Source organism: Dendropsophus ebraccatus, chromosome 9, assembly GCF_027789765.1.
Source record: "Dendropsophus ebraccatus isolate aDenEbr1 chromosome 9, aDenEbr1.pat, whole genome shotgun sequence".
In the NCBI taxonomy this organism is placed as follows: Eukaryota; Metazoa; Chordata; class Amphibia; order Anura; family Hylidae; genus Dendropsophus; species Dendropsophus ebraccatus.
In genome coordinates, this window is record NC_091462.1 from 107,102,550 (window position 1) to 107,126,759 (window position 24,210).

The 24,210-nt window shown below is 44.7% G+C and overlaps 2 protein-coding genes across 5 annotated transcripts; one reads left to right on the plus strand and one right to left on the minus strand.

Annotated features, from left to right (window-relative positions):
- Positions 1-31: 31 nt before the first annotated feature.
- ATPAF2 (ATP synthase mitochondrial F1 complex assembly factor 2) lies at positions 32-8,044 on the plus strand. Of its 3 annotated transcripts, none has more exons than XM_069984244.1 (9): positions 32-197; positions 1,542-1,697; positions 2,313-2,357; positions 2,871-3,016; positions 5,718-5,815; positions 5,986-6,066; positions 6,144-6,256; positions 6,350-6,465; positions 7,380-8,044. In XM_069984244.1, exons 2-9 carry the CDS (start codon positions 1,574-1,576, stop codon positions 7,515-7,517), a joined length of 861 nt encoding a protein of 286 aa, XP_069840345.1. In that variant the 5' UTR covers positions 32-197; positions 1,542-1,573; the 3' UTR covers positions 7,518-8,044. The 3 variants fall into 3 exon arrangements, with proteins under 3 accessions (XP_069840345.1, XP_069840344.1, XP_069840346.1); XM_069984243.1 differs by having other exon boundaries at positions 32-176; XM_069984245.1 differs by having other exon boundaries at positions 49-100.
- DRC3 (dynein regulatory complex subunit 3) lies at positions 8,028-24,196 on the minus strand. Of its 2 annotated transcripts, XM_069984235.1 has the most exons (13): positions 24,052-24,186; positions 23,562-23,739; positions 21,421-21,537; positions 20,029-20,195; positions 17,065-17,211; positions 16,443-16,562; positions 14,612-14,724; positions 13,222-13,396; positions 12,863-12,994; positions 12,159-12,230; positions 11,102-11,224; positions 10,574-10,705; positions 8,028-8,958 (listed from the first exon to the last, which is right to left on the minus strand). In XM_069984235.1, exons 2-13 carry the CDS (start codon positions 23,710-23,712, stop codon positions 8,848-8,850), a joined length of 1,560 nt encoding a protein of 519 aa, XP_069840336.1. In that variant the 5' UTR covers positions 23,713-23,739; positions 24,052-24,186; the 3' UTR covers positions 8,028-8,847. The 2 variants fall into 2 exon arrangements, with proteins under 2 accessions (XP_069840336.1, XP_069840337.1); XM_069984236.1 differs by lacking the exon at positions 8,028-8,958 and having other exon boundaries at positions 10,613-10,705; positions 11,082-11,224; positions 24,052-24,196.
- Between the last annotated feature and the right edge of the window lie 14 nt (positions 24,197-24,210).

Sequence of the window (24,210 nt, forward strand, 5' to 3'; positions counted from 1 at the left end):
AAGCTGTGATTGGTGGAATGCTGGATGTGACGTAGGAGGACAAAGCAGGGTCACCAACATGGCTGCGCCCACAGGCTGAGGTGCCGGGATGTTCTGTCGGGTCAGTGCAGCATGGCGCCTGATGTGATCTGCCGATCATCCCATGTACCGCTCTAGGCTGGGTATCATATGATCAGGTACCTCCCCCCATCCATCAGGTATCAATGGAATAGTCCGCTGATATGACCTGCAGCATTCTGCCATACTTCAGCTTCATCCCTAACCCTTACTGATACTTCCCATAGCTGAGGGTTTGTTACAGTTGTATCCAGGATCGACACAAACTATCAGGGCTGCTGTGCTTAAAGGGATTGTCCAGGCTGGATGCAACTGTAACAAACCCTCAGCTGTGAGTAGTATAAGGTCTGTGCAATGTCCGTCTACTCTGGATGTGATATTAAAGGGGGACTCCACTTAAACATAACTTTTGATATGTTGCTGCCCATGGTGAGACTAACAATTCCTTCCATACTTGTTATTATCTATTCAGTCTCCTTCCCCCAGTTCTGAGCTGCTGCTTTCTGCTGAAGACACAAAAATCTGTGTGTGAGCCTTTCTCTCCTCCCTCCCTTCTGATAACGTAAACAAGTCCCTGGCAGGCTGTATCTGCAACATTGTAGCTTCTTTGTAATGCTGGAAGGATTAATCACGGTGATATTATCAGCAGCATGACCTCAGAATAACCCTCCCAGGATTACAAAGAAGCTGCAATGTTGCAGATAAAGCCTGCCAGGGACTTGTTTACGTTAGCTGTCTCAGAAGGGGGGGGGAGGAGAGAAAGGCTCACACACAGATTTTTGTGTCTTCAGCAGAAAGCAGCAGCTCAGAACTGGGGGAAGGAGACTGATTAGATAATAACAAGTCTGGAAGGAATTGTTAGTCTCACCATGGGCAGCAACATATCAAAGGTTATGTTTGAGTGGAATACCCCTTTAATTTAGACCGTCCATCCCCAATCAGTGGCTCTCTAGCTTCAAAACTACAATTCTCATCATGTCCTGACAGCCAACTCCCATCATGTCTCAGTGCTCCAGCTGTTGTAGAACTACAACTCCCAGCATGCCTCATTACTACAGCTCCAGCTAAACTACAACCCCTATTGTGTGCTGTCAGGGCATGCTGGGAGGTGTAGTTTAGCAGCCGCAGAGTTACTGGCTGGGGGCCTCTGATTTGAATGATGATTTACATTGACATCAATTCTCCATGACCGCACAGCAGCAGAGCCAGAGAGCGGCCAGATCATGTGATCAGCGGAGGTGTGACTGCGGGGACCCCCACCCATCATGAGAAGTGGGGGCCCGTATCCCCCCAGGGTAATCATGCACGCTGTCCCTCCATTCCCCATCTAGTTGAGTCCCATATAGAGATCATGCTCATCCACCACTCCATTCCCTTAGGAGATATAAGACCCCTCTTCTTGAGATTTATGGGGGTCCCAGTGCCTGGCTTCTCACTAGTAAGTTGGAATACCCCAGATATTGCATGCTCCTTTTTTCTTTCAGTTTCCTAAACTAATTGCCAAGACCCAGTCAGGATGCTGGCGAGCCTTTACCGCCTGCTATGTGCCCGGCCCGTGGTGCTGAACAGTGGCCTGCGCAGGGGGATGTGCTCCCTGCACAGCATGTACATGCAGAAGAGGTCCTACGCTCCACCTACTGGTGAGTACAGGGAAGTGCAGGACACTGTGTAATAAATTGACTGGTTTTGGAAAGTTATAGAGATTTGTTATTTACGTCTATTTAAAAATCTCCAGTTTTCCAGTACTTATCAGCTACTGTATGTCCTGCAGGTAGTGGTGTTTTCTTTTCAGTCAGGAACTGTCTGGAGCAGCAGCACATCCTCATAGAAAACCTCTTCCATGTTGAAAAGAATTCACCACTTCCTGAAGGACATACAGCAGCTGATAAGTACCGGAAGACTGGAGAGCAGAAGCAGTAGCAAATCCCCATAGAAAATCTTTTCTGCTGTCCAGGCTGGAAAGAATTCACCACTTCCTGTAGAACATACAGCAGCTGATAAGTACTGGAGATTGTTAAATAGAAGTAAATTACAAATCTATATAATTTCAGTGATCCTCAACGTGTGGCTCTACAGCTGTTGCAAAGCTACAACTACAGCCAGCAGCCGTCAGGGCATGCGAGGTGTTGTAGTTTTGCACGATCTGGTATATCAACATATGGCACATGTTGCGGATCTCCCATGTGGGTGGGCTTCGCTCTTTTGTAAATCGCACATTGTCATCTGATTTACATTTCTGTCTTTCATTGATTTAGAAAGAAAGAAGTTCTATGAAAGTGTCAGCATCTCTCAGGGTGAAGGTGAGTGGCACTAATAACAGTACAGTGCATGTATATGTGTCCTCTGCCATCACTAGGGGAGCCTACTGGTCAATGTAGACGCTCCATGCAGTGAGCTCCCCCTAGTGGTGGCTGCAGGCAGGCAGAATACAACTGTATAGTGAGAAATACATTCACTTATATTGTTTTATCTATTTAATGTAAAAAAAAATGTCATTTAGTGTTACTAATGAGCTGTTCAGGAGTCTTGGAGACTGGAGGCTAAGAAGACATAACTGCTTTAAAGGGGCTATCCCAAGATTATCAACTCATTCCCCTATCTACAGAGCGGGTAACTGATCATTGGTGGTTTGACCACTGGGATCTGCACTGATCACAAGAATGGGGGTCACTTGCTCCCCACCTGTGAAATAGGGGATATGTTGTAATCTTGGGATGATCCCTTTAAGGGTTCCAGGGTTGGGGTTTTTGTAACCTTGACTGATGCAGATTATCCCTATTCTCTGGGATTTGTCCCCTTGTTGTCATTTTCAGGTGGTTATGAGATTAACCTGGATCGTAGGAAGTTAAAGACTCCCCAGGGAAAGATCTTCACAGTCCCAAGTGAACCCTTAGCTATAGCTGTGGCCACCGAGTGGGACTCCCAGCGGGACATCATCCGATTCTTCACAATGCACCTGGTAAGGATACAGATATTCATTCTATCTATCTATCTATCTATCTATCTATCTATCTATCTATCTATCTATCTATCTATCTATCTCCTATCTATCTATCTCCTATCTATCTATCTATCTATCTATCTATCTATCTATCTATCTATCTATCTATCTATCTCCTATCTATCTCCTATCTATCTCTCTCCTATCTATCTATCTATCTATCTATCTATCTATCTATCTATCTATCTCCTATCTATCTATCTATCTATCTATCTATCTATCTATCTATCTATCTATCTATCTCCTATCTATCTATCTATCTATCTCCTACCTATCTATCTATCTATCTATCTATCTCCTATCTATCTATATCTCAATATATTCCACGGCACTCCGGATATTCGTTAAACTAGTGACAAAGGTTTATTCCATCAAAATGAAGATAAACAAGTTCAGCACAGCAAACACAATTCGTGCGACGTTTCGACCGTCGAAATGTCGCACGAATTGTGTTTGCTGTGCTGCACTTGTTTATCTTCATTTTGATGGAATAAACCTTTGTCACTAGTTTAACGAATATCCGGAGTGCCGTGGAATATATTGAAATATAGCTAATTGAGTCCGTGGTCAAGACTCATCCAGAGGCACCAGGTTACCACTACTTGCTATTGGAGTGCTGCTCCGTGATTATCTATCTATCTATCTATCTATCTATCTATCTATCTATCTATCTATCTATCTATCTATCTATCTATCTATCTCCTATCTATCTATCTATCTATCTATCTATCATCTATCATCTATCTATCTATCTATCTATCTATCTATCTATCTATCTATCTATCTATCTATCTATCTATCTATCTATCATATTGTAAAAATCCCCCACAGCACTCCAATATTGGTAAAAGAAATGTGATTTTCATTTCACAGTAAAGCAGCACAGCAAAGTGTCAAGCAGCGACGTTTCAACGACCTCCGCTGTCTTTTTCAAGCGGGATAACACAAAAAACAAAAGATCTTCTCATACAGGTGAGTAAATTAGTGTGAAACAGTGATTGGTGCAATAGTGCATGTGATTAAGGTTTGACCAGAAAACATAAGTAATTCATAATCATTTCATATACATATGTGAATACATAGTACAAAGGAATTGTACAGGTGTTATGTGCAGTGATTAAAAATAAGTCTCTAGCCAGACGGAGAGTAACATAATAAGTCCATGTTTGTAAAGTAATAACAAAGTAATTGTAGCGGTTACGGCTCACCACCAGTTGAGTCAGGACTTGAACCTCGGCAGCTATGCGCATGACCGTGCTGAGTGAGCTGAGTGAAATCCAGTGGCAACACCCATCATACTTAGGTGTGTAGATACAGATTGGGAGTAGTAGTGTCGGTGTCTAGGTACTTGAGACAGTTCTGTGAGAGATAGCATCACCCTGGATCTCCAATATCCGGTACCGCAACCTCTTCACATGATACTGACCTTCCCATACCTGGCACTACAAAAAACGCTCTGTGTGAACACAGTCACTGAAAACTTGTAATTAAGAAGTAGTATAACCGGTACTTGGGACAAGCTGTAGGTTTGCATCACCCCAGATCACATTCCATGGTCCGGTACCGCATCCTCCCGCCGTCCTGTGGCCTCTCCAGGCCCCTTCCCGAGAACTACTTCAGCATTAAACTCATACAGCAAACCGCTGTGTGTGAACAGTGACTATATCTTCACACACAGCGGTTTGCTGTATGAGTTTAATGCTGAAGAAGCTCACTCAGCGCGGTCATGCGCATAGTTGCCGAGGTTCAAGTCCTGACTCAACTGGTGGTGAGCCGTAACCGCTACAATTACTTTGTCATTACTTTACAAACATGGACTTATTATGTTACTCGCCGTCTGGCTCGAGACTTATTTTTAATCACTGCACATAACACCTGTACAATTCCTTTGTACTATGTATTCACATATGTATATGAAATGATTATGAATTACTTATGTTTGCTGGTCAAACCTTAATCACATGCACTATTGCACCAATCACTGTTTCACACTAATTTACTCACCTGTATAAGAAGATCTTTTGTTTGTTGTGTTATCATGCTTAAAAAAGACGTCACTGCTTAACACTTTGCTGTGCTGCTTCACTATGAAATAAAAATCATGTTTATTTTGCCATTATCTGAGTGCTGTGGGCAATTTTTCCAATATTCAAGGTGAAGTCTTGGTCTCGACTACCTACTGGCACCGTCAACGTGTTTTCTGCAGGTAGTGCTGCTCCAAAAGATAAAGTATCTATCTTTCTATCTATATCTATCTATCTATCTATCTATCTCCTATCTATCTATCCTCTATCTATCCATCTATCTATCTATCTCCTATCTATCTCCTATCTATCTATCTATCTCCTATCTATCTATCTATCTATCTATCTATCTATCTATCTCCTATCTATCTATCTATCTATCTATCTATCTATTTCCTATCTATCTATCTATCTATCTATCTATCTATCTATCTATCTATCTATCTCCTATCTATCTATCTATCTATCTCCTATCTATCTATCTCCTATCTATCTATCTATCTATCTCCTATCTATCTCCTATCTATCTATCTATCTATCTATCTATCTATCTATCTATCTCCTATCTATCCTATCTATCTCTATCTATCTATCCCTTCTCATCTTCAGTCCTCTCCGTTGTCATCCTCCTGCAGACCACACTGTGTAACACAGCCCTGGATAACCCGACACAGAGGAATAAGGAGAACCTGATAAGAGCGTCATTGAAGTTCCTTGATACGGACACAATATGGTGAATGTCTTATTACCTGGCAGTCCAGTGTGTATAACCTGTGCTGTCTCCCTCGTCTTCCCCCCTGTTCATATAATAACAATGTCCTTAAGCTCAGCACCTCTTTTTCCTTGTAAACCACCTCCCACCCCAGTGTTTCTCATACAGTAGACATCCCTTCTCTCCTCCAGTTACAGGGTAGAGGAGCCACCAGGACTAGTAGAGCTCCAGACCAATGAATGGGACCCTGTACTGAAGTGGGCAGAGAACAGGTGAGGAGGTGCAGTGTTTTCCTATATCCGTGCTGTGTGTGTGGTGCGTGCCCTGCTCACCTGGTTCTCATCTTCAGGTATGATGTCACCATTGGCTCTTCCACCAGCATCATGGGTCCCGTTATTCCAGATCAGACCAAAGAGGTGTTCCATCGCCATCTGGCCTCCTACAACTCCTGGTCACTGATAGGTCAGTGGCTGCGGTCAGCTTGTTGCAGTGTGTGTGTGTGTGTATATATATAATATATATAAATTTTTATTTATTTTTTTTTCTGCTCTACAGGCATCGAGTTTATAGTTACTCAGCTGAAATCCCTCGTACTCGCCATGGGACTTATAGACCGATTCCTGACCGTGCAAGAGGCCGTACTGCTGTCCCGTCTGGAGGAGGAGTATCAGGTAAACCAGATGATAGCTCTATGTGAATACATATCCAGGGGAGTCTACCCTTAGAGGTGCATATAATGTATCCTCTTCCCCTTTAAATCTTACAGGATGGAGTCACATTGACAGATTAGATTACTGTAAGGGGCCGCAGTAACATAGGTCATAGATACAGGTGAGAAGATGACATTGGTGATGTCTGATCTGGTCTGGGAGCTCTATAGAGGGTTGTTCTGTAACCTGCAGCACTCCAGTGGCTGGGAGTTGTAGTCTAGCAGCATCTGCAGTGATAGTTGTTATAGAGCTGCAAAACTAATACTCCCAGCATGCCCTGACAGCCTGCTGCTGGTTAGAGACCAATGCTGTCGAGAGTTCTGACACTTTTGATACTGCTAAGAGATTTCTGATACTGTAAACCTGATATAATAAAGATTGGCATTACAGATATCTCTGATGCTGATGGTGTCTGTGCTCTGATGATCGATGTCTTCTCCCTTCTGTACCTATAACATATCATAATTGGACCACCTGACAATACATTCTATTGTATCTAAAGCAAACAAACCTGTGTAGCTAACCTGCTGATTTGTCCCCATTGTGCATGGGGCGCTGAGGAGGAAGGTATGTCCCTTACCCTCCTCCTCGGCGCCGTTCCGGTGAAGTTAGTTATTTGCTCCATGGTACAGCAGTGACCAGTGTTCCTAACCGAACCCCCCCCCCCCCCCCCCCCCCCCCAGTGCTCCTAATGGTCTTACCAAACTGTGGAGCACACGACTTACTTCACCGGCACGGCGCTGAGGATGAAGGTAAGAGACATAACTTACTCCTCGGCGTCTCCCGCGCAATAGGGACATATCAGCAGGTTACATTGATCTAACCTGCTGATAGTTTCCCTTTAACCCTTTAATATCTGCATTGTATGTTGACAGATCCAACGCTGGGGTAATGTTGAATGGGCTCATGACTATGACCTGCAGGAGTTACAGGCCCGCACCGCCGCAGGCACTTTGTTTGTCCATCTCTGTTCCTCCAGCTCCACTATCAAACACAAACTCCTGCAGGACTGACCCCGGAGATCCACAGCCCCAGAACCTCAGCTCAGCGATCCCACTTCTCATCATACGTCTGTGATTTGCCGATAATTCACTCCTCAAGCAACAAGACTATTTGCACTGACTATCCTACCGATCTTCTATCGTTTTGTGTATACAGCTCCTAGGCGGAACTCTGTGTATCTCTACAGTTTGCAATGTCTGTATAGTCAGCTGTTCCTGACATCATTCATCTGGCAGTGTAGAAAGGATAGGGGACAGTAACCGAGGTCACAGAGGTCACGGAGCCTGCACAGACTCTGCATAGGAGATGATGTATACTGCAGATGCATCAGAGCAATAAAAGAATGGAAGTTCCCTATATATCTGTATCCAGAATCATGTCCCCATTATAATTTATGAACCTGTCAATCAGTGACCAGTATTTCAGGCTGCACATTGGCAGCTTCATCTTCCTCCATTTTTTTTTTTTATTGCTATAAGAGGCAGGATTTTTCGGGTTGGATATATGATAAAACGCCATCATTATTATTAATATTGTTCTTTTATTCTTTTTTTTATAACTAAAAAAATAAATAACAGAAACAAGTAAAATGTTAAAACATGAGGTGCGGTGTCTTGACAAGATTCTTCGAGGGTACAGTCCTATGGACTATGGAGTGATAAGACTATGGAGTGATAAGACGTTGTGACTGCTGGGGGTCCAGGTGCTGAGGCCCCCATTGATTGATTGATTGAACACCCCACCAATCACAACTTCTGACAGGTCACTATGACGGGGTTGGCGAAGTACAGCGTTTCGGTGGCTGAGGGGAAGGGGGATTTGGGTGTGCGGTGGATTGGATGATGTGGGGGTGGCCATTGTCTGAGGTAAGGTGGGAAGGATGATTGGTGACAGAGAGGAATTTTAATTCAAAGTACAGGGATAAGGAGGTGGCATAGCTCACTAAAGCTGATGAAAGTGGGAAAGGAGTCCTCCCTCTCTTCAATAGGCAGGGTTCTAATCACTAACCCGCCCAATTAAAGAGACGGTGGACATGTGGTGGAGGCTAGGAGAAAGGAGCGGTGTCGGAGTGGACTCTGCTTAGCTACTTTTTTGCATCCAGAGGGGGTGAGTCTGCAGGAAAAGCACCAAAACCACTTAAAAACATAATAACTTGCTTTGACCTATATGTAAAGCTATGGGTGCAAAAAAAAAGATTTTGGGGGGAATACCCACTTTAATTCGGACACAAAACGCACTGTGAATCCGGCCTATATGACCGATACATTTTCCAGTCTACATAGTCTGACCAGGGGGAAGATAGTGCCGCAGTCTGCTGTGAGCAGCTCCCGGATTACTCCATCATATTTGCTCATGGACATCAAGGTTATCCAGCTCATCTCTTAGATGATCGATGTACACGTTGATTTCTGCCACCCGCTTCCGATTCCTTTGCACTTCATCCCTATGAACCTGAGCAGAAGTGAAGACATACAATACAATACGTTAGTAATGCAATGAAGTACAGTTCCCCACAGCTGCTCTCTTCCATTGCAAACCACATATTAAGCATTTAACTTGTGTTCCAGTGCAGAATCTCTGTGAATAATACCCAAAGAAACATGGCCTCCATGTATGATGTAACCTCTGCCTGGCCTTGATATATGATGTTCACCACTGCCTGGCCTCCATGTATGATGTAACCTCTGCCTGGCCTTGATATATGATGTTCACCACTGCCTGGCCTCCATGTATGATGTTCACCCCTGCTTGGCCTCCATGTATGATGTAACCTCTGTCTGGCCTTGATGTATGATGTTCACCCCTGCCTGGCCTCGATGTATGATGTTCACCCCTGCCTGGCCTCGATGTATAATGTTCACCACTGCCTGGCCTCGATGTATGATGTTCACCTCTGCCTGGCCTCGATGTATAATGTTCACCACTGCCTGGCCTCCATGTATGATGTTCACCTCTGCCTGGCCTCGATGTATAATGTTCACCACTGCCTGGCCTCCATTTATGATGTAACCTCTGCCTGGCCTCGATGTATAATGTTCACCACTGCCTGGCCTCCATGTATGATGTAACCTCTGCCTGGCCTCCATGTATGATGTTCTTCCCTGCCTGGTCTCAATGTATGATGTTCACCTCTGCCTGGCCTCGATGTATAATGTTCACCACTGCCTGGCCTCGATGTATAATGTTCACCACTGCCTGGCCTCCATTTATGATGTAACCTCTGCCTGGCCTCGATGTATAATGTTCACCACTGCCTGGCCTCCATGTATGATCTAACCTCTGCCTGGCCTCCATGTATGATGTAACCTCTGCCTGGCCTCCATGTATGATGTTCTTCCCTGCCTGGTCTCAATGTATGATGTTCACCTCTGCTTGGCCTCGATGTATAATGTTCACCACTGCCTGGCCTCCATTTATGATGTAACCTCTGCCTGGCCTTGATGTATAATGTTCACCACTGCCTGGCCTCCATGTATGATGTAACCTCTGCCTGGCCTCCATGTATGATGTTCTTCCCTGCCTGGCCTCGATGTATAATGTTAACCACTGCCTGGCCTCGATGTATAATGTTCACCACTGCCTGGCCTCGATGTATAATGTTCACCACTGCCTGGCCTCCATTTATGATGTAACCTCTGCCTGGCCTCCATGTATGATGTAACCTCTGCCTGGCCTCCATGTATGATGTAACCTCTGCCTGGCCTCCATGTATGATGTTCTTCCCTGCCTGGTCTCAATGTATGATGTTCACCTCTGCTTGGCCTCGATGTATAATGTTCACCTATGCCTGGCCTCGATGTATAATGTTCACCACTGCCTGGCCTTGATGTATAATGTTCACCACTGCCTGGCCTCCATGTATAATGTTCGCCACTGCCTGGCCTCCATGTATGATGTTCACCTCTGCCTGGCCTCCATGTATGATGTTCACCACTGCTTGGCCTCCATGTATGATGTTCACCTCTGCCTGGCCTCCATGTATGATGTTCACCTCTGCCTGGCCTCCATTAATGATGTTCACCTTTCTGCCTGCCATTGAATACCCCTATATAATCTAACCTCTCACCTTCTGTATAAGGTTCGTAGCCCAGTTGTTGATTTTGGTGACCAGCTCGTCTTCTCGGTTATCGATCTTCAGCATGTGGATGTCATGGGAGGCGCTGACCGCATTGATGATCGTGTCTTTGTCTACAAATAACTAATCAGAAGAATAGAAGATAAGTGATGGCTGCTTTGTCCCCCATGCTTTACACTGCGGCTGTGATAATCCAGGTTGACTGCTGTGTATATATAAGGTATACTGAACACCCAGGAGTTTAAAGTGACTGTACCACCAGGCCCAGGCTGAAGAACTGAAGGCGGCCCGACCCACCCTTAGTGCGAAGAAACCCCAGCCCCTCCATGACGTGACTCCATTAGAATCAATGGAACCCTATCATAGAGGGGTGGGGGTTTCCTCCCACTAAGGGTGGGTCGGCCGCCTCCAGTGCTTCAGCCTGGGCCTGGTGGTACAGTCACTTTAATATACAAGGGGCTATGATAAACTGCAAGCAAATTAAAGAGCCCCAGCTCACCAGTCTAAGCAATACATTACCGCTCGCAGTTCATCAGTCATGTCTTCATCCATCTCTCCCTTCAGTACTCTGTCCAGCATGTTAATGCAGAGCTCCAGGAGCTTCTCATGATGCTGGTTCTCCAGGTCTCTGATCTGAGCCATTGTATGGAATTGAATTAAGGCCAATGCCGGGATCGTGTAAATGAAATCCATAGACCATATCTGTACCTGAAGAGTTTATAGGTCACCGTACACATAAGAAGAAAGATGGCCCCTTGATTCCGGCAGGACTGCTGTGTCCCAACCCTCCCATGATGGCAGAGGGATGAAGGATTGAAGAAAGAGGAGTAAAGGCCCTATTCCACGGAACGATTATCGGCTGTATTCGGCCGATATTGCCCGTTACGGCTGATAATCGTCCTGTGGAATAGAAGGCAACGATCAGCCGACATCGTTCATGTTGAAAAACAAACGACTCATAAGGCAATGATCTGCTGCCGTCGCACCGAGGAACAGGGGCAGCGGCAGCAGACCGCTGCTGCATGCTATGGGCTGTCCAGATGATCTAGCTGGATATTCATGAGCACCAGCACACTCTTCCCACCAGCCATCATTAATCAGCAGCTGTGGGGAGGGGTGTGGTACAAAACCCATTCTCCTGCATATTAGGAGAACGGCTGAACAGAATAATGTAAGTAATACACCGTTCTGTTCAGTGCTGCCCTCATTTAAGACAGTATACACCTAGTGACAGATTCCCTTTAACAAGTGTATAAAAAAAAAAAAATCGATGCACTTTTCAATTTTTTTCTGTCATTTCTATGGTTTTCAATATCTCTGCATGATGTTAGTGATTGGAAGCCATAATTGTTTACATCCGGTAGGTGACAACATGTCCTGATCATGTGATGATCACACCGTACAATGACTGGGTACATTTTTATTAATGAGTTGCATTCAATAAAGGTTCCCAGCAAGCAGAGATCCTAAAAACCATGAACGTTTACTAGAAAACAATACTTGCTGAAGCTGGAATCCTCCTTTATTTTGATCGATTTACCCGCCGCTCTCTGCAGAATCCTGAATAGAAAGGATATAGGCCTTGCACGGTTTCCAGGAACGTGGACACCAGTTCTCCGATATTTCTCTCATACTCCTTAATGATTTCCTGCATGGAGGGAAGTGTATTGGTTATCAGTGGCCTAAAGCGACGTTCCTCTGATAATCCTCCTGGTAAGGTGTGATTGATAACAGGTGTTACCATGTCCACAGTTCACGATTTGACTAATGCTGCGTTTACACAGAACGATTATCCTTCGAATTTTCGCAATAACGATCGCATTTGAGCGATAATTGTTCCGTGTAAACACAGCAAACGATCAGGCGATGAGCGAGAAATCGTTCATTTTGATCTTTCAACATGTTCTCAAATCGTCGTTCATCCTTCGCTAAAAATTTGCAGATCGTTTCATGTAAACAGTCTTTCAAAGATTCACCCTATGTAAAAGATGGGCTTAAGCGATCTTAAAAACGATCGCATTAACGATTTTTCTTACAAATTTTCTTACGATTTTTCTAACGATTTATTCGTTGAAACGCTGATCGTTATAAAAAACAAATCGTTGCTTCAAAATCATTAAACGATCGATTGGGCGAATTATCGCTCCGTGTAAACATAGCATAGGTCAGCACAATGTCGGGTATGGGGAACTTTACTGACCAGAACAGCGCCATCAATCATTTACCATAGATTTCCAGCTGGACCTTATTACATAGAAGAGAGATGACAGATCTTCTTACCTCGAGCTGATCCACTAGTTGTATCTCCAGGTTTAACAGCGCGTCCATCAGCTGGGCCACATCCTGACTGTACTGCAAGGATTTAGCGTCAAGAATCAGCTGATCGGTGATCTGGGAGAGTTCATACAGCAGCTGACGGGAGACATGGATGGATGTAAGACTGTGTGTACACATGCAATGGTCATAGATCAGCAACAATATAACCTAGCCTAATATAACAGAACAATTCCAGCAACAGACCTAGAGACGCTATCCACATTGGCAATAAATGTCTGCCAGTAATATCAAACCTGCCGCCCTCCAGATATCGCAAAACTACAATTCCCACCATGCCGGGACCGCCGAAGCTTCTTCCTTACCTCATTGTTCTTTGATTCTAATTCTTGGATTTTCTTGGCTCCGGCCTCCTGGTTTTCGGTCACGGCCTCTTGCAGACATTCATTGAATATGGCCATCTCCGCTTCTCTCTTCTCGTGGTGCTGGAGACCATACTCAAATATATTCTGGCAGATTTCAGAGCACTTAGTCCTATAGGTGAGCAGCGGGCTAAGGAATAACATAGGCACTTTGGTACTTTTTTAGGCTTCTTTACAACCTAAGGCTATGTTCCCACACTATATGACGCCGGCTGTTCCGTGCCCCGGCCGGGTCATGGAACGGCTGGTGTCAGAAAAGATCATCCCCGTCATTATGATCTTTACTGCCGCTGAATTCGACAAAATCTGTGCGCGCCGGAATCCCTCGCTGCACACAATAGAGCGTGAGGCTGGAGCCGCTCGCTCCACAATGTGCACTGTCAGGCCAGTTTCTTGCAGCGCCGCTAGGGATCCCGGCCAGAGCGTATACTATGTGTGTACACTTCGGCCGGAATTCCTTAGAAGTCAGCACTACTTAAGTTACGTAGTAATCACGGCCGTTGATACAACGGCCCTGACTATTATGAAACTTATGCAGTGGGAACATGGCCTAATGGAGCGTTACTGAGATCTGACAGATGCCTGGTTAGGGGTTATCCAGGCTTAGAAAAAACTGAAAGGGTTACTCCAGCAAACAAAAATATTTTTTTAAATTAACTGGTGTCACAAAAGTTATACAGATTTGTGATTTACTTCTACTTAAAAATCTCCAGTCTTCCGGTACTTATCAGCTGCTGTATGCCCTCCAGGAAGTGGTGTATTCTCTCCAGTCTGAAATTACATAATAATCATATTTCTGATTATAGTAAAGACTGGAGGATGAGGGTTCCCATCCACTGGTTGGAGGTGGTCGTTTTCAGTACAATACTGTGGAATCATCTGGTGGTGTAACAATATCCTGTATGTATATGGCAGTTTTTACTTATAATAGGAGATAACTAGAGATGAGCATGACTCGAGTCTGATAGTCCGGCGTTTGATTACTGGTGGCTGGAGAAGTTAGATGCCGCCCTAGGGATTCCTGGAGAACATGAATACAGCCATAGGTCCTATCCATGTATTCCCGGACTCCCGGGGCTGCATCCAACTTCTTCAGCCACCAGTATTCATGTGCTGAATGATCGGACTCGAGTTGTGCTCATCTCTAGAGATAACCTAACGCTAATACAGGCTAACAGATAAGGATGGGCTGATATGTCTTATCCAGTGGTGGTGCTGTCAATCACACATCCCCTAGGAAAGAGGGGTCCTGGGCTATTCCCTCTCTCTGGTACAAGATTAGAGGAACGTCACTGTACATGATTCCATGTATACAGCATTAATGCAAGGATATGGCTCCACAAGTTCAGCTACAGCAGGAAGCGATGACAGCCGGGTGCCTTCCACATCCTCCGCATACAGACTCTCGAATAGGTAGGGGCCATTGAGATACTCCACATAGGCGGCCTAGACGGGTATAGGAGGGTTAACAACATTAGGTGCAAGTGGAGAACGATACCATGAAGGGCTAAAGGGTTGGCCTTCCAGCTTTACTATTCAGCCAGTGATGTCAGTGAATCCAGAGTGGAACTAGGCAGCACTTAAAGAGTTACTTTGGCGAAAATCTTTTTCTTTCAAATCAACTGGTGTCAAGTTATATAGATTTGTAATTTACTTCTATTACAAAATCTCAAGTCTTCCAGTACTTATCAGCTGCTGTATGTCCGGCAGGAAGTGGTGTATTCTCTCCAGTCTTACACAGTGCTCTCTGCTGCCCCCTCGGTCCGTGTCAGGAACTGAGCAGTAGCAAATCCCTATAGAAAACCTCCCCTGCTCTGGACAGTTGCTGACATGGACAGAGGTGGCAGCAGAGAGCACTGTGTCAGACTGGAGAGAATACACCACTTCCTGCAGGACATACAGATTTTTAAATAGAAGTAAATTACAAATCTATATACCTTTCTGAAATCAGCTGATTTGAAAGAAAAAGTTTTTCGCCGGAGTACCCCTTTAATAGCCCCCCAGTCAATGGTCTGCAAAATGTAATGGATAGCATACAGGTTTCACTCGTCTCAAGGTGGCTCAGTGTGAGGGCAGGCAGGGCTGTCATTATGTCTTATGCCCCGGTCTACGCTATGTTGTTCTGAAGTATGGGCTCCCCATTGGTTAGAACTGCTGATGACTAATATAATCTAATGTCTATGACCACATAAAACATGGATGTGATGTCACCAGAGGATGAAACCACTACTCATGTTATGCTACTATGTAGGCAGGGTCGGACTGGGCCACCGGGGGACCGGGGAAACCCCTGGTGGGCCCTGAGCAGGAGTAGGCCCCACCCCCCAGTCAGGGAACACACGCCCCGCCCTGTCAATCACTCTTGTGACCACAAGCAGCGTCTTGCTTGCGATCACAAGCGTGCCGCCGCCCCGACAGGTGAGCAGCTGCTGGTCCCGGCAGCGTCATCACCACTGAGCTCTGTGCGTGGTGCGGCAGCTGGGACTTCCGGTACACGGAGCGCATACCGAAAGACCCAGCTGCTGCGGCGCACACGGAGCTCAGTGTTGATGGTGCTGCTCGGGACCAGGAGCTGCTCATCTGTCGGGAACAGAGGAGAAGAGACCCACGACGGGGGAGCGTGTTGACAGGTGAGTTGTGTTTTGGTTTTTTATCATAGGGGGGAGATGGACAACATGAGGGGGGGGCTATAGGGGAGAGATGGACAACATGGCGGGGCTATAGGGCGGAGATGGACAACATGAGGGGGCTATAGGGGGGAGATGGACAACATGGGGGGGCTATAGGGCAGAGATGGACAACATGAGGGGGGCTATAGAGCGGAGATGGACAACATGAGGGGGGCTATAGAGCGGAGATGGACAACATGAGGGGTCGATGGGGGGGATGGAAAACATGAGGGGGCCCTATAGCCCTGTGCTGAAGGGTGGACCCCAAGAATGATTTCCCCTGGTGGGCCCAAGGCACTCCAGTCCGACACTGTATGTAGGGGCCCTATATCGGCTGACTTTGTGTCCGGCCTTCACAAGAATAACTGGGGACCTGGGAGGTCGGGAGGCACTCAGACGCATGGGTGGGCAGGAAGCTGGAGATGCACACAGCAGGCCCTGTCACAATTACAGGCCCCAGTTATGTCATGTGGTGTGGTATAGCTTGCGGAGTACCTTGTGTCTATCCAGCTCTCGCTGTTTCTCCTCCTCTTCTTCTCTCTTCACTTTCTCCAGGGTCTCATTGTGATTCAGCTCCTCGATGGAATACTGGTACTTCACATTAGCAATGTCCCTCTGTGATAATAAATGGAGGTGGTTAGTGGGTTCTGAGAGTCCTCCAGATTTGTTACAAAGGTCTCTAAACAATCAGTAGATCGCAAACTGTCTCTTTGCCAGGACTCCTAGTGAGTGTCTGTAATCTGTAAGGAAGCCTGGGTAGGTGCTCAATTTCCCTACAGCGGCCCCACAGGGAAGATCAAGTATTAAAGGGATACTCCGGTAAAAATCTTTCTTTCAAATGAACTGGTTTCAGAAAGTTCTATAGATTTGTAATTTGCTTCTATTAAAAAAATCCCCATACTTATCAGCTGCTGGATGTCCTGCAGGAAGTGGTGTATTCTTTCCAGTCTGACACTGTGCTCTCTGCTGCCACCTCTGTCCACACTGACCCCCCCCCCCCCCCCACACACACACATACATAGCACCAATCCGCCTCTGGCCTGCACCTTGGGATTGGGATTGCTGTGCACAGGTATCGGTTCTGTGTGGTTAGAGGAAATAAGAACAATGTACGTACTATATTCTCATCGATGAGTCTGAAGTCCAGGTACACCAGGTCTGGCAGATGAGCCGCTACGAATAACCGATACTGTTCCTCTTCACACAGGGGATTTCCTGACAGATTCAGGGTCCTCAGCTGCTTGAATCTGCGCAGGTAGATGAGCTGGAGGCACGAAAATAATAATTGTTATGTAACAGAGTCACAAATCTTCTATGTTCCAGCCATTAGTCACATGATACTGGTGTGTATGAATGGGTATTCCCAATTCCAAAAGTTATTCCCTATCCACAGAATAAAGGAAAACAAGCTGATCAGCCCTCTCCATTCATTCTCCATCGTTCTTGGGATTGGTGGTCCAAGCTGTCAGACCCCCTCCCCCAATTAGCTTATTATTCCATTAACCACAGACTTTTGGAGTTAAAAATACCCCTTTAGCGTATGTTCCCACAATGTCTTTTTTTTACGGACGTATTTTTGGATGACCATCTAAAGTATAAAGCGGGTCATACAGCGACAGCTGTCCTCCTCAACCCCCACACACTGGACATGCTTAGCTGAGAGTGTATTCTAAATGTGGATAAAGATGCCGCTTATCTCCCTGAGATCATAAGGAACAGACATGCTGAAATCTTCTTGATCTTTCTTTTCCCCAGCCGTAAGCCCCCCATAAACATTAGGCCATGTTGCCATATTTGAGATCTGAATGCATAAAGAAATGGGGGGGGGGGCAAGGGAGATGCTTAAGCAGGGAGAGGAGAGAACCAGCCCCTGTAGTTTGCAGTATTAGGAGCCAACACAGCACAACATCCTGGAATCTTACCTCACCAAGTTCCCAAAAAAGCACTGAGTAGTCTGACCTGTGAATCCAGAATTTTCTGTGGCCAGACAAACATCAAACTGCAGGGCTGCTTCTCTGCTCTTCCTGCTCACTCATCCCCCTCAGCCCCTCCCTCCTTTTAGGCTATAATGGACACAGCAAACCTATTATCATTTTGCTCCCCTGTAATGTAGACGCCTTTGCCTGATAATGAACAGATAACAGGTAAGTGTGGGGCAGGGATGGAGGCTGCAAAACAGCTTTTTGACCACACAGCCTTTTGCCTAATAAAACCTATTACAGAATTTCATAAAATTGCTTGTACTGTCTTCACTGAGCCTGAACAATTATTGGACAAAATATGGTCATTGAGGTTTAAGGTTAGGTCCAGTCAGCGTTGGGAGCCTCTGTCGCAGAGTATGTTCAGCTCTGAAAAACTGAGCCAAATAAACTGCTGCACCAATGGACAGGAATGGAGCCCGACAGACCCCATTGACTTTAATAGGGTATGCTGGGTTTTCGTCCAGCTACTAACCAGAGTCTAATGAGTAATTTACCCCCCACCCGCAGCTGCAAAGTAAATTAATGTTGCTGCAGCCTATGCCAGAGACACAGCTTCTGCGCCTGTGTCATCCGCGGCGGGTCCCGGCTGTCAGTGATAGCCAGGGAACTGCCGCAACTGTCAGCACCGAGAGGGAGGTAAGGTCACAAACTCTGCCCTCTCCTCCTTGCCGCTGTTACAGGATTCTAAAAGCGGCAGGGGACAGAGGAGAGGGGACAGAGTAAGAGGCTTTCTCAAAAAGACCTGGGCAATGAGGAATCAATGACTCACAGTCGTGAAAGGGTTAAAACAGTCTGCAATGGCGCCTCTGATAGGGTGTGGACCCAGCCTAATGGTGCGTTTACACAGACAGATTTATCTGACAGATCTTTCAAGCCAAAACCAGGAACAGACTATAAACAGGGATCATGTCATAAAGGAAAGACTGGGATCTATCCTCTTTTCAAATCCATTCCTGGCTTTGGCTTCCAATATCTGTCAGATAAATCTTTCTGTGTAAACGCACCCTAAGGGTCCTATTAGTCAAAGCAATTTAATGTTTTCTCCGATTAGTGATAAACAACCTGAAATCATTCACCATAACAGACGGAATGATAGTTAGTAACGATCGCAATTACAATTGTTTGTACACGATTTACAGTGACTGTATGGCCAGCTCATGCAATCAATGACATATTAACAAATTTCCGTTAGGGTGCATTTACACAGACAGATTTATCTGACAGATTTTTGAAGCCAAAGCCAGGAACAGACTATAAACAGAGAACAGGTCATAAAAGAAAGACTGAGATTTCTCCTCTTCTCAAAGCCATTCCTGGCTTTGGCTTCAAAAATCAGTCAGATAAATCTGTCGGTGTAAACGCAACGTTGGTAGTCTGATTGTTGCCTGCATACACACCGAATGATTATCGCTTAAATTCGAACGATATAATGATTTTTTGCACAATAATCTTTCTGTGTCATTGGGCCCTTATGCTACGTTTACACAGAACGATTATCAGGCGAATTTTCGCAAAAACGATCGCATTGAGCGATAATTGTTCCATGTAAACACAGCAAACGATCAAGCGATGAGTGAAAAATCGTTCATTTTCATCTTTTAACATGTTCTTAAATCATCGTTCGTCATTCGCAAAAAATTCGCAGATCGCTTCGTGTAAACAGTCTTTCAAAGATTCACCCTATATAAAAGATGGGCTTAAACGATCTTAAAAACGATCGCAAGAACGATTTTTCTTACGAATTTTCTAACGATTTATTCGTCTAAACGCTGATCGTTATGAAAACCAAATTGTTGCTACAAAATCGTTAAACGATCGATTGGGCGAATTATCGCTTCGTGTAAACGTAGCATTATGGTGCGTTTACACAGAAAGATTTATCTGACAGATTTTGGAAGCCAAAGCCAGGAATGGATTTGAAAAGAGGAGAGATTCCAGTCTTTCCTTTATGACCTGATCCCTGTTTATAGTCTGTTCCTGGTTTTGGCTTCAAAGATCTGTCAGATAAATCTGTCTGTGTAAACGCACCATTACACTTTACAATAACAATGGAACCTGAGTGAATAATAGACAATGAATCCCCACCAGTCCCAGCTTACATTTTCCAGCACGGTCAGGTTGTTGTTTCCTATAGACAGGACCTGCAGATTCTTCAGACTGTCCATGTTCTCTAGGACTGAGATGCGGTTGTTGTACAGACTGAGATCCTCCAGCTTGGTCAGAGCGCTCAGGCCTTCAATCACCTCAATGTTGTTGAATGAAAGGTCTGTAAGATATCACGGCGTGACTGGTTATATTCACTACTACCATAGAGCAGCGATTTATTACTGTATTACTAGGATGACCAGTATACCCACCTATTGAAAATCAATGGATGATAAACTGTTTATAGCTCAGAGATTTCCAAACACTTCAGAATTTTGACTTCATAGAAAAACTAGACTCCAACTATTGGCTATTATACTCCAACTATTGGCTGTTATACTCCAACTATTGGCTGTTATACTCCAACTATTGGCTATTATACTCCAACTATTGGCTGTTATACTCCAACTATTGGCTATTATACTCCAACCATTGGCTGTTATACTCCAACCATTGGCTGTTATACTCCAACTATTAGCTGTTATACTCCAACTATTGGCTGTTATACTCCAACTATTGGCTGTTATACTCCAACTATTGGCTATTATACTCCAACTATTGGCTGTTATACTCCAACTATTGGCTATTATACTCCAACTATTGGCTATTATACTCCAACTATTGGCTATTATACTCCAACTATTGGCTGTTATACTCCAACTATTGGCTGTTATACTCCAACTATTGGCAATTATACTCCAACTATTGGCTATTATACTCCAACTATTGGCTGTTATACTCCAACTATTGGCTATTATACTCAAACTATTGGCTGTTATACTCCAACTATTGGCTGTTATACTCCAACTATTGGCTATTATACTCAAACTATTGGCTGTTATACTCCAACTATTGGCTGTTATACTCCAACTATTGGCTGTTATACTCCAACTATTGGCTGTTATACTCCAACTATTGGCTATTATACTCCAACTATTGGCTGTTATACTCCAACTATTGGCTGTTATACTCCAACTATTGGCTGTTATACTCCAACTATTGGCAATTATACTCCAACTATTGGCTGTTATACTCCAACTATTGGCAATTATACTCCAACTTTTGGATGTTATACTCAAACTATTGGCTATTATACTCCAACTATTGGCTGTTATACTCCAACTATTGGATGTTATACTCAAACTATTGGCTATTATACTCCAACTATTGGCTATTATACTCCAACTATTGACTGGAAACAAGTTCCGGATGACCAAATATTCCAGATTATTGGAAGCTGTAACACATTGTACTTCCATGCAACGATGGATTGTTGTATTGTGCACAATGTCTATGGTCAGAAATAATACCGATATAATGGAATTGTATCAAGGCTGATTACTCACCGAGCCAAACTAAATGGACCAATGTTTCCAGGCCCTGGATCTTCTCTATGATGTTATTGTCCAGTTGCAGCTTGGTCACATTGTGGAACTGCCACAGATTGTCTATCTTCAGGATATCTGCAGTCATGAAATCAGTATCAATGCATCTACCATGTACCAATGGATCAAAGTAGGCCAAGACCATAATCGGGGCTGCACCAACATTGGGACTATCCCTTTAAAGGGGTTATTCAGCACTACAAAACATGGCCACTTTCCCCCTACTGTTGTCTCCAGTTTGGATGGGGTTTTGAAACTCATTTCCATTGAAGTAAATGGAGCTTAATTGCAAACTGCACCTGAACTGGAGACAACAGTAGGGGGAAAAGTGGCCATGTTTTTGTAGAGCTGGATAACCCCTTTAAGGCAAGGGGAATCTTCGGCCCTCCAGCTATTGCAATGTTCACCAATCTGTGGCAAAACTACAACTCCCATCAGGCCCAGACAGCCATGAGCTGTCTAGGCCTGATGGGAGTTGTAGTTTTCCAACAGTTGGAGAGCCACCTGTAGGGTAAAACAGCTTAAGGGTGCGTTCACACCTACAGGATCCGCAGCAGATTTGATGGTGCAGATTTGATTCTGTGTTCAGTTATTTAAATGAAATCCGCTGCGGATCTGCTGCGGATCCGCAGCAGAAAATACGCTGCAGATCCGGTAAGTGTGAACGTACCCTAAAGGGGTTATCCAGTGTTAGAAAAACATGGCCGTTTTCTTCCAGAGACAGTACCACTCTTGTCTCCAGTTCAGGTGTGGTTTGCAATTAAGCTCCATTCACTTCAATAGAACTGAGTTACAAAACCTGCACCCAAACTAGAGTCAAGAGTGGTGCTGTCTCTGTGGTCATGTTTTTGTAGCGCTGAATAACCCTTAAAGGGGAAAAGACCCTTAATATGCCCTCCCTAAATAAAGTACCCTCTAAATAATGCATAAAACAATACAGTATAGCTAATAGTAGGAAATAAGCACCATAACATAAGGTTTGGTTCAAGATTAGAAAAAGATGTTACCCTCTTCCAGAAAAAGTGCTCCACCCGTCTATGGGTTGTGCCTGGTATTGCAGCCTGGCTTCTTTGATGTAAATGCAGCTGAGCTGCAATACCGCACATGACCCGTAGACAGGTGTGGCGCTGTTTCCGAAAGAAATCAGCCATGTTTGCTAATTCAAAGGACTATTCCTTTAAAGGAGACCTGTCACCCCCCGCGCCGGGGTGACAGGCTCCCGACCCCCAGGTAGATCCCCTTATACTTACCTCATGTCGCTGAGTCCCGCTGCCGGAGCCGGTCCCAGGACGGAGATATCCCGGTGAGAAGCAGAGATGAGTCCGGCTCCATTCATTCTCTATGGACGCTGGACTCATCTCCACAGCGCGCGCTCCGGCTTCTCACCGGGATATCTCCGTCCCGGGACCGGCTCCGGCAGCGGGACTCGGCGACATGAGGTAAGTATAAGGGGATCTATCTGGGGGTGGGGAGCCTGTCACCCCGGCGCGGGGGGTGACAGGTCCTCTTTAAAGTGTCACTGTCATTTTTTTTTTTGCAGAAATCAATAGTCCAGGCCATTTTAAGAAACGTTGCAATTGGGTTTATTCAGCAAATATATAATTATCTGCATTAAAAAAGACTTTCCCCAGCCCCCCCCCCCCTCCTCTCTCTCTCATCCACTGCTCATTATCAGGAAATCTCGACTCTTTTACATCAGTTGAGCCCTGTGTAACCTATGGAGAGGGGAGGGGGGAGATTAGTCGGCAGCAGAGAGCAGTGAACAAAGCATTACACAGTGGGACCTGTGTTAAAGCTGGTATTCAGAGGTCAGTGCTGACTTCAGAGGAGATAGCCCTGTTATGTAGCTGTAAATTAACTCTTTGTTGTCCTGTTTTGGTGCCTCATCTCCCTCCACCCCTCCCCTCTCCATAGAAAATCATGAAGACAGGGGGGAGAGCTTCAAACTGCTTTTCCATGATAAAAATGCATTTTTCGGCTAATAAACCCAATTACAACGTTTTTTTTAAATCGCCTGTACTATTGATTTCTGCCAAAAAATTTAAAGGACAGTGACACTTTAAGAATCCTTTCAAGACAAATCACCAACACAGGCTTCTTACTCTTAAAATCAAGGCGTAAGCTGGTGACGTCCTTGAAGTTGATGCCCTCCATCTTGGCGATGCGGCCGGCTTCCTCCCGCGGACCTTGCTCCTCCACGGCGTTTCTCAGCATCTCATCGTCTATGACGTTCGGCTCTACTGTGTCATACATGGTGCTCGGTTTCGCTACTTTTTTTTTCTTTTTAAAAAGACAATATATAATATACAGTTGACATGAAAAAGTTTCAGTATTAGGCCTTCCTGTTTATTATAATGCTAAATTACACAGGATAGTCAGGATTTCTGATACTTGTAGTTCCACAGCAGCCGGATAACCCTGATGTACCAGCTGCCATGTAAAATAATGCTGATATAGATATATATATATATATATATATATATATATATATATATATAAATAATATAATTATATATATATATAATTTTTGACTGTCTGAAAACAAAAAGAAAGGAAAAAAAAGAAAAAATCGCAATACTTTCTCTTTATTACCTGTCCGGTCTGCAGAACTGGCAATGCGTTTTCTGGTTGCTAAGGGAAACCATACACGTGATTCACAGTAACCAATGAATGGGCGACCTTAGAAAAGCACAAACGGACACATAAAGGTTTATTATTCAAAATGCGCCAGCCAATGAGAACATTTTGTTG